Source organism: Prionailurus bengalensis, chromosome A3, assembly GCF_016509475.1.
Source record: "Prionailurus bengalensis isolate Pbe53 chromosome A3, Fcat_Pben_1.1_paternal_pri, whole genome shotgun sequence".
Taxonomy (NCBI): domain Eukaryota; kingdom Metazoa; phylum Chordata; class Mammalia; order Carnivora; family Felidae; genus Prionailurus; species Prionailurus bengalensis.
The window spans coordinates 117,480,456-117,498,440 of record NC_057354.1 but is presented as its reverse complement, the minus strand read 5'-3'; the positions used below and the strand labels follow the sequence as shown (position 1 = coordinate 117,498,440).

At 35.8% G+C, this 17,985-nt stretch overlaps 1 protein-coding gene across 4 annotated transcripts in view; it reads left to right on the top strand.

Moving 5' to 3' along the window:
• The window catches only part of SPDYA (speedy/RINGO cell cycle regulator family member A), a 37,161-nt gene that overhangs the window by 15,031 nt on the left and 4,145 nt on the right, over positions 1-17,985 (top strand). For 3 of the 4 annotated variants that reach the window (XM_043604230.1, XM_043604232.1, XM_043604231.1), the window contains 2 exons: positions 1,430-1,601; positions 15,035-15,323. In XM_043604230.1, coding sequence (XP_043460165.1) covers positions 1,430-1,601; positions 15,035-15,323 — 461 coding nt within the window. Of the gene's footprint in view, positions 1-1,429; positions 1,602-15,034; positions 15,324-17,851; positions 17,917-17,985 lie in introns of all 4 variants that reach the window. The other variant, XM_043604233.1, reaches the window with a different exon arrangement.

The window sequence follows — 17,985 nt, the reverse complement described above, 5'->3', positions numbered from 1 at the left end:
CTGTTCCCTTACATGTTTTACACTTTTTTTTTTATTGGAAGTTGCTTGTTTTTCTTAGAAAATCATCTATGGTGCTTTCATTGTTTCCAGTGGGAAATCTCTGTCATTACCTCTGTTTCTGTGTTATCTAATGTCTCGTTTTTTGTCTGGACTGCCTTTACGATTTTCTCTTTATCACCTGTTCTGAATAATTTGATTATGTTGTGTGTTGATGTAATTTTCTTCATATTTTGTGCTTTGGAGTTCATCCAGCTTCTTTGTATGTTTATAGTTTTCATAAAATTTCAAAAACTTTCAGCGATTATTTCTTCAAATGTTTTTTCTGTCCACCCAACTCTTGTTAGGGACTCCAGTTTCACCTTCATGAGACCACTTGAAGTTGTCTCACAGCTCATTGATGGCTCTATTATTTTTGTTTCTTTTTTTCTATATGTTTCAGTTTAGATAGTTTATATTGCTGTCTTCAGTGCACAAATCTTTTCTTCTGTAGTATTTAGTATATTAATCCTACTCCATGTATTTTTCATGTACAGATAGTTTTCATCTCTAGAACTACACTTTGTGTCTCCTGTTCTTTTTGAACATCTGGAGTAAATATAACAGTTTTAATGTCCTTGTCTGTTTAATGTCTGTTACTTCTAACGTGTCAATTTTGGTTGATGATTCTTTTCATTATGAGTCATGTGTACCTGTTTCTGTGCATGCCTGATCCCCCTCATGTATTTAGGAGGATACTGATTTCCATATGTATATAAGGAAACTACTTGGGTGTGGGGAAAGATTAGAAGGAACAGTGCCTAACATTCACCCAGAGCTGGGAATTTTGCCTGTTCCCACCACCCAGACTGAAAAAACTCATAATTAACAGAATATTGAGTAGAGTACTCAAGAATGTCTTGCTTCAGTAGTGGGGAATAATTACCCCAGACTGAACATTGCTCTAGATCCACCTAACAAATCATTAAAGCAAGGCCTGAAAGGATCAGACTGTTTCTAAGTAACTTAACTGCATCCTGGAACAAAGTTCAAATTTTATAGGAATACAAAAATATCCAGAACTTGGGTCGCCTGGGTGGTTCAGTTGGTTAAGCTCTGACTCTTATTTCAGCTCAGCTCATGATCTCATGGTTGTGGAATCAAGCCCCATGTTGGGCTCCATGCTAAGTGTTGAGCCTGATTGGGATTCTCTCTCTCCCTCTCTCTCTGCCCCTTCTGTCTCTCAAAATAAATAAACATTAAAAAACAAACAAAATATCCAGAACTCAACAAGGTAAAATTCACTGTATTTCTATTTTTGGTCTACATTTTTTAATTATGAGTGAGGTTGAACATCTTTATGTGTTTGTAAGTAATTTATATATGTTTTTGTGAACTGCCTGTTCTTGTCCTTTTCCCATTTCTTTTTTGAGTTGTTGGTCTTTTTTGTTAGGTATCTGGCTAATACAGTTGAAGAAGATGAAGAAGAATCCAAATATGAAATTTTTCCATGGGCTTTAGGGAAAAACTGGAGAAAATTGTTCCCTAATTTCTTAAAATTAAGGGACCAACTCTGGGATAGAATTGACTATAGGGCTATTGTAAGCAGGCGATGCTGTGAGGAGGTAAGGTTTTTAAAAAACTTTATGTATGTAATCTGTTTTCTCTTTATGTAATTTCCGTCTTGTTTTTAAATGTGCTTCTAATACATTTTTTGTATATGTAAGGGTAGGCTATTAACCTTGATGGTTACCATGAATACATCTTGTATATTACAATGTTGATATTTTAATTTTTTACCACAATAATTAAAAATTGTCATTTCTGTTTTTCAGAACAGCCTACTTCTGTAGTAAGTATTTTTGTTTTAGTGTGTTTCTTTAGTCTAAAAGATGACCAGTATATTGGGAAAGGACAGTGTGCAGATTGCAAAATATGTTAATAACATTTGGAGGTGAAAATTTCCATCAAATAAAGTATGTGAAATTTCAAGTTCCCAAGATTAAAATGCAAACTACATGGTATAAAATTTAAATAAATTTAAATATGTTAAAAATCATACCTCTTTTCACATAGAATAATACATAAAGTAAGTTTCCTTGATGCCAGATTCTATTAAGTCAAACAGAAAAACACTAAAAATTAGAAAATGGGTTATTTTACCTAATGTTCTAGGTTTTCAATAAAGAAAAATGTTAATGTTTCAAACTAAAGAAATATTCTAAAATAGAAAATTAATGGTGGGCAGTGATCATTGTAGGCCAGTACTAGTAAAGTTTGGTAAATGTGAATTAGTTAATGCTGTAATGAAATGAAGTTATATCCAGTTAAATGATGATAGGCAAAAGAACCAATTAATGGATTAGTGTCAAACTTCAGGCAAGACTTTGGAGGTGTGTCACAGAACTCTGCCTGGAATTAACCTTGTTAATTATATTTATTAATGAGATGAAAGTATTAGCAAGTATGGATAATTGTGTTTTAAATTAAGAGAATTGTTGAATGTTGAGGGAAATTAAAGGATTCAGAAATAACTTAGAAGATTGAAATAGCAAGGCCAAGTTTTTTCAAGGTTAAATTCAGTGGGGGTGCCTGGGTGGCTCAGTTGGTTAAGCATCCAACTTCAGCTCAGGTGATGATCTCACAGTTTGTGAACTCGAGCCCTACTCTGGGCTCCACACTCTCTCTCCCTCTTTCTCTGCATTTCATGGGATTCTCTCTCTCTCTCCTCTCTCTCTGCCCCTTGCTCACTCACTCACTCTTTCTCAAAAAAAAAAAAAAAGATGAAATTCAACAGAAAAATATGGAAAATTGAGTATATATCTCCCCTCCCCCAAATTAATAGATCCTCATTAAAGGATTTAAACAACTCATTCCAATTAGAGGACATTGAAAGAGTCATGTATTGCTATGTTTTATCTCTATGTCCCCAGGTCAGGAGTGGATAATTGGTGCCCCTGTGCCATCCTTGAACATGATAGTAGATCTTACTTGAACACTCTGATTTTTTTCAAAGTAAACACTTTAAGCCCCATGGTACACTCAGCTAAGAGCATGGAATGGGCACCAGAGGCAAGAGGCTGGGATAGGCAATGCTCACCTCATGGCAGATTGCCCACCCACTCCTAAGATAGAACAACTAGCATTATAACTGCAACAACTTAATTTACACAATTGGAGATGGAATTACTTCAGTTGCTGGCATAAGACTATTAAAGAGCCAGAGTATGATGTACCTTAATGGTGTTTGTGTAAAAGACTAAAAAGTTTTAGATAACTGTAAACTCAGTTGTGTAATGGGATTTACAGAAAAGTTTAGTATCTCAAGGCTTCGACATTGACAATAGATCTCTCCCCTAATTCTAGATGTGCATATTAAATTTCCTATTCATATTTCATTATCTAGTAAATACCTCATACTTAACATGCTGACAATCCAGTTTCTGATTCCCCTACACAGACCTCCAAAACTTCTCCTTCTATATATAGTCTTCCACATCTTAACAAATGGTAACTTCATCATTCTAGTTGTTCAGACCAAAAAACTGTTGCCCTACACTTTTCTCACATCCATACCTTAAAAAAATGTCCAGCATTCTACCATTTATCGTGACCTCTACCACTAAATCCTACTGTGACTGTCTCCTCATGTCTCAGTCATTGCCATAATCTTCCAAGTAGTCTCTCTTATAATCTTTCTCTCCTGTAGTATATTTTCATACACCAGCCAGAGTAAATCTTTTAGAAAGTAAGTCAAATCATTGGTCCTCTACTCAAAAGCCTCCAGAGGCTTCCCATCTTACATAGAGTAAAAGGCAAAACCCTTATCATGGCTCTACCTGGTCTGCCAACTCTCTTCTCATCTCTTCATCTCTCTTCCCTCCAACTACACTGGCCTCCTTGCTCGTCTTCAAACACACCAAGGACATTCCCACCTCAGGATTTTTTTTTTTTTTTTTTTTTGGCCTGGAATGTTTTTCCCCCAGATATCCGTGTGCTTCACTTCCTCACTTCATTTAGAATTCTACTTAAATAGCACCTCAGAGAAACCTTTCCTTAGCACTGCATCAAGTAGTATCTCCCTGAATGGAATAAAATTGAAGAGTCCAGAAATCAACCTTCATATTTATGTTCAATTGAATTTTGACAAAAGTACCAAGAAAATTCAATGGGGAAAGAATAGTCTTTTCAACAAATGATGCTGGGACAAGTGGATATCTACATGCAAATGAATGCATTTGGACCCCAATTTTCATATCAGATATAAAAACTAATTCAAAATGGATCAAAGACTGAAATGTAAGAGCTAAAAACTACAAAATTCTTAAAAGGAAACACAGGTGTAAATCTTCATTACCTTGGATTAGGATTCTCAGAGATCATACGAGCACAAGCTTGAACTCAAAAGCACAAGCAACAAAAGAAAATAGAGATTATCATTGACATTGAAAACTTTTGTCCTTCAAAAGACACCATGAAGAAAGTGAGAAGCCCACAAAGTGGATGAAAATTTTGGCCAATTTTCTGTCCAATAAGGGAGTTGTGTCTAGAATATATAAAGAGTTCTTACAACTCAACAATAAAAAGACAACTTTTAAAAGGGCAAGGATCTGAAAAGGCTTTTCCAAAGAAGATCTACAAATGGGCAAAAACCACATGGAAAGATGCTCGACATCATTAGCCATCAGAGAAATGAAAAATCAAAACCACAAGTAGATATTACTTCACACCCACGAGGATAGCTATTGTAAAAAAGACAAATATAACAAGTGTTGATAAAGATATGGAGAAAATGGAACCCTCATACACTTTGGTTGGGAATGTAAAATAGTGTAGTTGTTTTGGAAAACTGTAGCAGTTCCTCAAAGGACTAAACAGGGTTACCATACAACCCAGCAGTTCCAGTTCTAGTTGTATATACAAAAGAAAGGAAAGATATGTCCACACAATAACTTGTACATGAGTATTCATAGCAGCATTATTTGTAATGGTCAAAAAATGAAAACGCAAATGTCCTTCAGTGAATGGATGGATAAACCATATAGTATATTTATACAGTGATATATTACTTGGCAATTAAGAGGAATCAAGTACTGATACAGGCTGCAACATGGATGAACCCTGAAAACATTATGCTAAGCGAAAGAAGCCAGTCACAAAGGACCACATATTGTATGATTCCATTAAGTGAATTGTCCAAAATAGACAAATCCAAAGAGATAGAAAGTAGCTTAGTCGTTGCCAGAGGCCAAGGGGAAGGAGAAATGGGGTGTGATTACTTTTTTTATGGAGTGATGAAAATGTTCTAAAATTGACTATAATAATGGTTGTGCAACTCTGAACATACTGAAAGCCATTCTACACTTTAAGTGGGTAAATTGTATGGTATTTTGAGATATAGCTCAATAAAGCTGCTAAAATAACAAGTACTACTTCCCACTGTCCCTCTGTATTTCTTTTCGTAGTTTCCTCCATAGCACTTAACCATCATATAACATACTCTGTTTTAATTATCTTACAAATACGATTTCCCCCTACTAGAATATAAATTCCAAGAGGGTATGGTCTTTATTTTCTTATTGTACCTCCAGTGCCTAGAACAGTGCATGTCACATAGTAGGTACTCAGTAAATAGTGCTGGCTGACAGAGTGAATGGGATTTAAAGCTTCTGATTCTTTTTCATACCTTCTTATCCATGTAGTAGAAAAACAATAAACTATAAAACTTGCTGACTTAGCACTGCCTCTTACAACAGGGGCACATAGATAAGCTTTTTTATGGCTGTTCCAACCAGGTACATTTGAATCATTGTAGTACATAGGAAAAGAAATTACGTAGACTTTATCCTGTTCTCTTAACTATTCATTCAATAGCTACCTAATAAGTAAGACACTTAAGTTCAGTATTATGGGGGGTTTGTTGTAAAAAAGTGTTACATCATCTTTGCCCTGAAGTTTGATGCATTAAAGTGCAAAACATGGCGTTAGAAATTTAGCTAAGTATTCTATACGTTTGTTATTGAGAGCCTGGTATTGACATACTGCCAACTCATTTCTTGAGTCTCTCCCTAAAGTAAACCCAAGTTATGATAGTACTTATAAACTGGCTTACAATGAAAATACTTTACATTTGCATTGTGCTTCATAAATTCATAAATATTTTCATATGTAGATTATCTTCTTATCCTCACAAAAATGCCTGTGAGAGTTGCAGCATTCTTATTTTACATCTGATGAAATTGAGGACCAAGGAGTTTGAGGTTTACTCAAGATCATACATCAATTAAATGGTAAACTCAGGATGTGATTTCATATCTAATGACTTCTCAGTGCTCTGTTTTCTCTGACATCTAGCTTCTACTGCTCATACTGGTTAATTTGAAAGGCACACATGTATCTATTATGTTATTTTATCTCAGGAACTAAATAGTATATTCTGTCCATTTTTCTGATGAAGAAACTGGAGCTTAGAAAGGTTGTAACTTGTTCGTGGTCATTTATTTAATAAGTGGTAGGGCCAGCTAGTACTTAAACTTGGCACTCGTTATATATATATATACCACTGTCAACTTAATTCTCTCCTTCCAGATTATATGAATTTTGTAATTTGTCTCTTTTTTTAACCTTAGTTGCTGCAAAGAAGCTAAGAGCCAAGTTTTCTCTCTACCTACCTCAATTCTATTACTCATTACTACTGGCAAATCTATTTTCTTCTTCTTTTTTTTTTTAATTTTTTTAATGTTTATTTATTTTTGAGACAGAGAGAGCGTGAGCGGGGGAGGGGCAGGGAGAGAGGGAGACACAGAATCGGAAGCAGGCTCCAGGCTCTGAGCCATCAGCCCAGAGCCTGACGCAGGGCTCGAACTCACGGACAACGAGATTGTGACCTGAGCTGAAGTCGGACGCCTAACCGACTGAGCCACCCAGGCGCCCCTCTATTTTCTTCCTGTAGCCAAATTTTTCCCTTTTGGGTGCTAATTTAATGAAAAATTTATTTTCTGTTTTTGTCAGCTGCCAATAATCCTTTTTTGGAAAGAGATGAGGTATGATTTAATTGAAAAATATATGTAGGCCTTTCCAGAAAAGAGTAAAGACTATTTCCCTACTCATTCTGATATTATTATCTTCTTAGTTACAGTTAGTTTACTTTTTTGGATAGCAGCTCCTCTGAGGTGGAATTTATTTGGGTTGATGATAGCTTGATTTCTAGATTGGCTCACAAATTATGGAATATGCCAATCTGATGAGAGTTAGACTCCAATTCCAGTCCCTTTATGCATCATGGAGGGTAGCAATTTTATCTAAAGGAATCTTTTCTCTGATCTTGTTATGTACTCTGGCCTAGATGGCACAGTATCATCATAGCTGATTTGTCTATCAGCTACTACTTGATTCCAGATTAGAATTTAGAAATCAGAGATGTGATATAAACAGAGTTTTAAACAAAATAATCCAATGACCATATGCAGCAGAGACCCAATATAGGGAGGGTACTGAAAACTGCTAAACTTGGTATAGGTCAGAAAGGAAGGTATCAACCTAGTGCTGAATATAATGATGCCAAAGAAAAATCAATGTTATGAAATTATAATTGTCATAACTTGCTGACCAGTTGGATATAGATTATATGGGAAAGTCTACTTTCAGGGTTTCAAATCTGTAGAACAGAAGGAGTAATGGGTTCCATAATGAAAATAGGGAATGCTAAAGAAACAAACTGGTTTACTGAGAAAATAAGGAATGTTATATCACACATATGAATTTAAGGTGATACTTGGATAATTAAGTGCATGGTCAACAGGTATGAATAAAGTATGAGTCAACACATATAAGTGATGTTGAAAGCTTGGTAGAGTAGATAAGAGATCCATGGTGAAAGTGATGTTAGTACTTTTTGGGTACTTGTCAGGCACTGTTCTAAGTACTGCATATGTGTTAACTCTCATAACTGTTCTTACAGCTAGCTAGATAATCCCAGAAGAGGAAATTGAGGCACAGAGAGAATAAATGATTTCTCTAAGGTCACACAGTTAGTCAAGCAGCATACCAGTATTCAAACCTAGGCAGTCTGATTCCAGAGTTGGTGTTTGTTTGTTTATTTTGAGAAAGAGCAGAGGAGAGGCAGAAAAGGAGGAGGAGAGAAAGAGAGAGAGAGAGAGAAAGAGAGAGAGAGAGAGAGACAGAATCCCATGTAGGCTCTGTGCTGTCAGCATGGAGCCCAAGGCGGGGCTTGATCCCACGAACCATGAGATCATGACCTGCGCTGAAATCGAGAGCCAGACACTTGACCAATTGAGCCACCCAGGCACACGCAGAGTTGGGTTGTTGTTGTTTTTTTAACACCTATACTATACTATCTCTTGAGATCATAACCAGTAAAATATATAGAGAAAAACAGTCCAGGTATTAAATTTTGTAACACCCACCAAAGGAACAACAACAACAAAATCACTAAAAATGACAGAAGAGTAAGATAAAGTAAAAACTAGGATAACATTCCCAGTAGATCAAGTGCTACCAATGCCTTAAAGAAGTTACTTTCATAAATCATAGAATTTGAGGCCTATAAGTGACCTGTTTGCTCATATACAAAAGTCACCCTGTAGCCCAGAAAATTACGTAATTTGCCTAAGGTCATAGAACTAAATCCTGCTTTCCTGACCCTCTTACAATTTTCTTTTTAATTAACTGTTATCACAATAATATTCTAATTATATTTGTGTGTATAAAATATGTGCAAACATACTTAAAAGCACACAAATGGGGCACCTGGGTGCTCAGTCAGTTAAGCAACTGACTTCGGCTCAGGTCACAATCCCATGGTTGGTGAGTTTGAGCCCCGTGTCGAGCTCCGTGTGGACAGCTCAGAGCCTGCTTCAGATTCTATGTCTCCCTCTCTCTCTCTCTGCCTCTCTCTCTCTCTCTCAAAAATAAAATAGATATTAAAAAATGTGGGGCACCTGGGTGGCTCGGTCAGTTGAGTGACCGATTTCGGCTCAGGTCATGATCTCATGGTTTGTGAGTTCAAGCCCCGTGTCAGGCTCTGTGCTGACGGCTCAGAGCCTGGAGCCTGCTTCTGATTCTGTGTCTCCCTCTCTCTCTGCCCCTCCGCCACTCATGCTCTGTCTCTCTCTGTCTCAGAAATAAATAAACATTAAAAAAATTTTTTAAAAATGTATTTAGAAAAGCACACAAATATGTGTGCATGCATTTTTCTAGCTGGTTTAGCATGTGGAGAGACTGATGCCTAGCTTGCTGTAGAAAGAATGGTTTACCAAACTTACTGTGTGCCCTTTGCTTCCTATGTTTCTCTGCTCTTCTCACTAGAGTTTGTGACAGAATTCTTATAAAAATCATGCTGTTGAAAGTTTATAATGTCAGTGGCCTCTAATTCCTATTTTCATCTATCAATAAAAAATATATGACTAAATAATATTGTGTGGAGGGCCTTTGATAGGTGTATGAGAGACTCTTCCTGCCCAGAGTTCTTCCGTAGATTGGTTACATTCATAAAAAGATAGATAGATAGATAGATAGACAGATAGATATCTGAGTACTAGACACGTTAAAAGTCCTAATGTCAGATTAACAATGAAACAATACAATCTAAAAGCTGGAGTATTTAAAATGTGGGACTTATGCTCAGCATTGAAGGAAAAGCGATACTAAGACAAATAAAGGGAGAGGACATTCCAGAAACAGGAAATAAAGATGTACAAGTGTTAAGGAAGAAATACTAAATATGGAAGGAATAAAAAATTCTGATATTCTACTCCCTCGCTTTAGGTAGCTCTGAACCTAATTTTACATTGTTATGGAAACGTTTATAGTTAGAATCAACATCTTTATTTACTTCTACTTTAAAAAACTTTTTTAATGGTTATTTTCGAGAGAGAGAGAGAGAGAGAGAGAGAGAGAGAGAGAGAGACAAAGCAGGGTAGGGGCATAAAAAGAGGGAGACACAGAATCCAAAGCAGCCTCCAGGCTCTGTGCTGACAGTTCAGAGGTAGGGCTTGACCCCATGAACCATGAGGTCATGATCTATGCTGAAGTCAGATGCTTAAGCGACTAAGCCACCCAGGCAGCCCTATTTACCTCTACTTTTTAAAAGCTAATGTAATGAAAATGAAAACATGACAGTCCAAAACCTTTGAGATGCAGCAAAAACAGTGATAAGAGGGAGGTATGTAGAAATACAGGTCTACATCAAGAAGCAAGAAAAGTCTCAAATACACAACCTAACCTACACCTAAAGGAACTAGAAAAGGAACTGCAAATAAAGCCTAAAGCCATCAGGAGGAGGTAAATAATAAACATTAGAGCAGAAATAAATGATATAGAAACAAAAACCCAGAACAGATCAATAAAACTAGGAGCTGGCTAACTTCCTAGCCAGACTTATCAAAAAGAAAAAAGAAAGGACCCAAATAGATAAAATCATGAATGAAAGAGGAGAGATCACTACCAACACCACAGAAATACACTTATGAAATAATATTATGAAAAATTATATGCCAATAAATTGGGCAATTTGGAAGAAATGGATAAATTCCTAGAAACATATAAACTACCAAAACTTCAACAGGAAGAAATTTGAGCAGACCTACAACCAGCAAAGAAATTGAGTCAGTAAGCAAAAATCTTCTAATAAAAGTCCAGGACCAGATGGCTTCCCAGGGGAATTCTACCAAACATTTAAGAAGAGTTAATACCTATTCTTCTCAAACTATTAAGAAAGAAAGAAAGAAAGAAAGAAAGAAAGAAAGAAAGAAAGAAAGAAAAGCAATACTTCTATAAGGCCAGCATTACTTTGATTCCAAAACCAGACAAAACCAGACAAAGACCCCACCAAAAAGGAGAATTACAGGCCAATATCCCTGATGAACATAATGCAAAAGTTCTCAAGATTCTAGCGAGTTGAATCCAACAGTATATTAAAAGAATTATTCACTGTGATCAAGTGGGATTTATTCTTGGGCTGCAAGGGTGGTTCAATATTCATAAAGCAGTCAATGTGATACACCACATTTATAGAAGAAAAGATAAAAACCATTTGATCTTCTCAATAGATGCAGAAAAGCATTTGATAAAGTATAGCATCCATTCTTGATGAAAACCCTCAACAAATTAGGGATAGAAGGATCATACCTCAACATCATAAAGGCCAAATATTAAAGACCCACAGCTAATATCCTCAATGGGGAAAACGAGAGCTTTTCCTATACGGTCAGGAACAAGATGGGATGTCCACTCTCACCATTGTTATTTAATATAGTACTAGAAGTCTTAGCCTAAGCAATCAGACAACGAAAAGAAATAAAAGGCATCCAAATTGGCAGAAGTCAAACTTTCACTATTTGCAAACAACATGATACTCTATATAGAAAACCTGAAAGACTCCACCAAAAAAAATTGTTAGAGCTGATACACAAATTCAGCAAAATTGCAAGATACAAAAATCAATGTACAGAAATCTGTTGCATTTCTATACACTAATAATGAAGCAGCAGAAAGAGAAATCAAAGAGTCAATCCCATTTACAATTGCACCAAAAACCATAAGATACCTAGGAATAAACCTAACCATAGAGGTAAAATATCTGTACTTTGAAAACTATACAACACTGATGAAAGAAATTGAAGATAACACAACAAAATGGAAAAACATTCCATGCTCATGGATTGGAAGAACAAATATTGTTAAAATGTCTATACTACCCAAAGCAGTCTACACATTTAATGCAATTCCTATCAAAATACTGCCAACAGGAGCACCTGGGTGGCTCAATCGGTTAAGTGTTCGACTTAAGCTCAGGTCATGATTTTGCAGTTCATGAGTTTGAGCCCCACATTACACTCTCTGCTGTTAGCATAGAGCCTGCTTCAGATCCTGTGTCCTGCTCTCTCTGCCTCTCCCTGGCTCATTTTATCTCTCTCCCCCTATCTCTCTCTCTCTGTCTCTCTCTCTCTCTCTCTCTCAAAAAAAAAAAAAAATACTATGAGTATGTTTCACAGAGCTAGAACAAACGATCCCAAAATTTGTATGGAACCACAAAAGACCATGAATAGCCAAAGCAATCTTGAAAAGCAAAACTGGATGCATCATGATTTCCAACTTCAAGTTATGTTACAAAGCTTTAGTCATTAAGACAATATGGTACAGGCACAAAAATAGATATAGATCAGTGGAACAGAATAGAAAACTCAGAAATGGACCCACAACTATATAGTCAACTGATCTTAGACAAAGTAGAAAAGAATATCCATTGAAAAAAGTCTCTTCAACAAATGGTGTTGGAAAAACTGGATGGTGACATGCAGAAGAATGAAACTGGACCACTTTCTTTCACCATACATAAAAATACGAAATGGATGTGAGACAGGAAACTATCAAAATCCTAGAAGAGAACACAGGCAGCGACCTCTGACATCAGTTGTAGCCACTTCTTACTAGACATGTCTCTGGAGGCTAGGGAAACAAAAGCAAAAATGAACTGTTTGGACTTCATAAGATAAAGATCTTCTACAAAGCAAAGGAAACAATCATCAAAACTAAAAGGCAACCTATGGAATGGGAGAAGATATTTGCAAATGACGTAGCAGATAAAGGGTTGGCATTCAAAATCTATACTTATCAAACCCAATGCCCCAAAAACAAATAATCCAGTTAAGAAATGGGCAGAAGACATGAATAGACATTTTTCCAAAGAAGACATCCAGATGGCTAATAGACACATGAAAAGATGTTCAACGTCACTCATAAGGGAAATAAAGTGCGCATGTGCGCACACACACACACAATGAGATACCACCTCACACCTGTCAGAATGGCTAAAATCAACAACACAGGAAACAACAGATGTTGGCGAGGATGCAGAGAAAAAGGAACCCTATTACACTGTTTGTAGGAATGCAAATTGGGGCAGCCACTCTGGAAAACAGTATGAGGTGCTTTAAAAAACTAGAAATAGAACTACCCTAAGATCTAGCAGTTGCACTACGAGGTATTTACCCAGAGGATACAAAAATATTGATTTGAAGGGGCACATGCACCCCAATGTTAATAGTAACATTATCAACAATAGCCAAATTATGGAAAGAGCCCAAATCAGTCCATCAAGTGATGAATGGATAAAGATATACAGTGGAATATTACTCAGCTATTAAAAAGAATGAAATCTTACCATTTGCAATGATATGGATGGAGCTACAGTGTATTATGCTAAGTGAAATAAGTCAGTCAGGAAAAAACAAATACCATATTATTTCACTTATATGTGGAATATAAGAAACAAAACAAATGTAACAGGGGATGGGAAAAAAAAAGAGAGGAAGGCAAACCATAAGAGACTCTTTATAGAGAACAAATTGAGGGTTGATGTAGGGGAAGGGCTAAATGGGTGATGGATATTAAGGAGGGCACTTGTGATGAGCACTGGGTGTTATATGTAAGTGATGAATCACTAAATTCTACTCCTGATACCAATATTACACTATATGTTAGCCAACTAGAATTTAAATAAAAACTTGAGTGGGGGGGGAACCTGGGTGGCTCAGTCAGTTAAGCTTCTGACTTTGGCTCAGGTCATGATCTCATGGTTCATGGGTTCGAGCCCCACATTGGGCTCTGTGCTGATGATGCAGAGCCTCCTTGGGATTCTCTCTCTTTCCCCCTCTCTCTGCCCCTCCCCTTCTCTCACTCTCTCTCTCTCTTTCTCTCAAAATAAACTTAAAAATTTTTTGAACTTGGTAAACATTTTTAAAAATAAAAGATATGTAACTGTTACATGTTTGTTGAAAACTTCTTTGAAGGATTTAAGTAGATTATAAAATAATTCACTAAAGAAATTAGCCTAGCTAGCATTCTTTAGCAATTATTTTGGAGGAGGCCACCGGTACCCTGTTTAATAAGCAGACTGGTTTTAATCAGGGGGTTTTAAGGTTTTCTTTTCATTTCTAAGTTTATTTATTTTGAGAGAGAGAGAGTGCGCAAGTGGGGCAGAGGCAGAGAGAGAGGGAAAAAGAATTCCAAATGCAAAATTATCAGTGCAGAGCCTGACGTGGAGCTCAGTCTCACAAACTACAAGATCATGACCCAAGCCAAGGTCAAGAGTTGGACACTTAACAAACTGACCCACTAAAACAAAACCTAAGGTTTTCATTTTTAACAGCAGAAGCCTTTCTTTCTTTCCAAGCAAAATTTTCAAGAGTCCCCACAATTCCCTTCATATGTTGGGAAAGTACCTATATATGACTATCATTTGCCAGCTTCTTACTATGTGATAAGGATTTTACACATATCTAACCCGCCGAAAAGTCCTGTGAGGCAGATAGTATCCTCATTTTAAATATATAGAAACTGAGCCTCAGAAAGTTTAAGTAACTTGCTCAGTATCATACAGCTAGCAATTGGCAGAGTCAGGATAAGGAAATAGGTCTATCCAGACTCCAAAGGCAGGATTTTATTTAACCTTAGAGAACAATGCCCAACATGTAGTGAAGAATTATAAGAGTTTTATAATTAATTGTTCATCTAATCCTTGCAACAATCCTCTAACGTAGACAATATTATTCTCTCCATATTATGGATAAGGAAACCGAGGAACAGAGAGGTTATGTAAATTACCTGTGTTATTTACCATTTCCCTTGCCACAATTGCAAACATGTTAAGATTAGCCTAACGTATAGTTAGAAACCTCAACAATGTTATTTTTGACCCAGTATATTCCAGTTAAAAATTATGTGTCATTTTGGACTAACTGTATTATCTATCCCAAACTTAGAATACTCAGAATTGAAAAACCTGGAAGGTTGCTTCAGTCTTATTTCATATTTGAAATAAGTACTTTGTCAGTTATTGTCTTTAGGATCTAAGCAGTGAATCACTTTATAGGTAGTGCTGTCTTATCTGGAGATGCCTTTTTTTTTTTTTCTTAACATCAGTAACTTAGATTTTTAGATCTAGTTATAGAGCTAGCTGTGAGTTTTAATTTTTGTATTTAATTTTACCAAATTTTCAAATCTTATTAAAATTCTAAAAGGAAGCTTTCCACCGTAGGTTATGGCTATTGCCCCAACTCATTATATATGGCAGCGGGAACGCTCTGTGCATCACAGTGGAGCTGTTAGAAACTACAACAGAGATGAAGTTCAACTGCCCCGAGGACCTAGTGCCACCCCAGTAGATTGTTCACTCTGTGGTAAAAAAGGAAGATATGTTAGACTGGGATTGTCTTCATCATCTTCATCCAGTGATACAGTAGAGGTGATGGAGAAACATTCTCAGGAATCACACAAGTCAATGGACATAGTAGTCAATCCTTCTCAAGCTTATAGCTATTCTCAAGGTATGATTTAGTAATATGTCAGAATTAGATTTATGCAAGTTATTAACAAACCTCATTTATTGACCTGTAGTCAGTTCTTACAGGCAGGGGTACATAGTAATTTATATATCACAACATTATGAGTGAATTAGTATTGAAAGTTTTCTCCTTTTAAGTTACTATTTGTCTTGTGTCAGTATCTGTTTTTGTGGTAGTGTACCTAAGCTAAAAGATTTTTAATGTGACTTATGTTACACTGAAACCTAACACACCATGGGTCTCAAGTATTTTAAAGTATTAAGTATTTGAAGAGACTGAAGCATTTTCTATGAAATGTTTTATTCAAAGGAAGTTTCAAGAAGAAAATAAATTTACTTGAAATCTCACCAGCTTTATCAGTGATTAACTACTGGTTTTCTTTTATATACTTTTTAAAATTGAGATATAATTGACACAAAATATTGTATTAACTTTAGGTGTACAATATAATGATTTGATATATTGCAAAATGATTACAATAGGTTAACATTCATCACCACATATAGTTTTGTGTGTGTGTGTGTGTGATGGGAACTTTTAAGATACACTCTCTTAGCAACTTTCAAATACACAACACATATTGTGAACTATAGTCACCCTGTTGTTCATTGCATTCCAGGATTTATTTATCTTATAACTGGAAGTTTGTATCTTTTGACCACCTTCACCAATTTTGCCCACCCTGCATCCCTGCTTCTGGCAAACACCAATCTGTTCTCTGTATCTAGTTCATTTTTTGGTTTAGTTTTGTTTTTAGATTCCACATGTGAGATCACATGTTATTTTCTTTTTCTGAAGTATTTCACTTAGCATAATGCCCTCAAAGTCATCCATGTTGTCACAGATGGTAGGATTTCCTTACTTTTTATGGCTGAATGATATTCCATTGTGTATATGTGCATGTGAGTGTGTGTATCCTTGTGATTTTTTTTACATACAGCATAAATGCTTTATTAATAATCACAAATCTCATTGTGGTTTTGATTTGCATTTCCCTGACAATTGGTGATGCTGAACACCTTACGTACCTGTTGGCTATTTGTATGACTTCTTTGGAAAAATGTCTATTCATTTCCTCTGTCCATTTTATTTGGATACTTTTCTATTGAGTTGTAAGAGTTCTTTATATTTTTTTGGATTTGAACCCTTTATCAGAACAGAATGGTTTGCAGATATTTTGCAGATATTTTCTCCCATTCCATAAGGTTGCCTTTTCATTTTCTTGGCTTTCTTTGCTGCGCAGAAACTTTTTAATTTGATGTAAGCCCACTGTTTATTTTTGCTTTGTTACCTTTGCTTTTGGTGTCAAATCCAAAAACCATTGGCAACATGAGTATCCTTCCATTTTGTTCCAGTTTTATGGTTTCAGGTCTTACATTCAAGTCTTTAACCTATTTTGAGTTGATTTTTGTGCATGGCATAAGATAGTGGTCTTCATTTCTTTTGCATGTGACTGTCCAGTTTTTCCAACACCATTTATTGGAGAGACTGTTTCCACTTCTTGGCACGTCTTGTCATAAATTAATTGACCATATATGTGTGGGTTTATTTCTGGGCTCTCTATGCCATTCCATTTCTCTATTTGTCAGTTTTATGTGAAAATCATAGTTTTGATTACTATAGTGTAATATTATACACTTTTCTACTATTTAAAAAAATTAGAAACATACTATATCTAGGCCTGCTTTTTTTCACTTACCATAAAGCATTTCCCCATGTCATTAGTCTTTGAAAACCTGATTTTTAATCATGACATGGTATAAGTATCATAATTTATTTGCACATTTCATTTTTGTTGGTATTTAAATGGCTTTGCACAATGATATATTAATTAGAAAATAATCATATGAACTGGAAATACTTTTAGTCGACCACACCATAATTTTCATTCAAATTATGTTTATAGAGTATTTCTGACATTTGAAACCGAGCCAGAATAATATTCTACCAGCAGTGATCCTTTTTACTTCTTACAAAGCCTTTTTCTAGATTTTCATCCCAGATAGGACTGACAGATTTCTTATAGTTCTGCCTAAATTCTATAATGAACCTCCATTATTTCAGAATATCACGTATTTATTTTTGCTATATCCTTATGAGATTAATAGTGGCTACTGAAGTTTTAGTAAAAGAGAAACCAAACTCTTAAGACTCTTCAGGGTAGGGATCACACCTCAATCATTGTTTCATTCACTGGCCATAGTAAATCACTAAACAAATTTGACAGTATAGTCTCTTCCCTTGCAACACCTCCAAGCATAATTTTCATTTGTTCACTTGTATCTTAAGGTAGGTTGGATCTACCATAGGCTAAAGTACAAAATAAAAATTGCCTTTTAACACCTTTCCCTTCTATACCAGCAACTTTTACCTACACTTTTTGGTTCTTATAATAGGTAAGAGTTACTAGATGTTTAAAATGTTCCAGGCAATATGTTAAACATTGTACATTGATAATTGCAATGTTCACAGCCAACCCTATGATAAATACTATTATCTCTACTTTGCAGATAAGGAAACTGAGACTTAGAGAGGTTAAATCATTTGCCCAAAGTGGAGCGACATTTGAACCCAGGTCTGACTCTAGACTACAGCCTGAATTTGTAACTATTATGCTCTGCTGCCCCCTTTGATGAAATCTTAC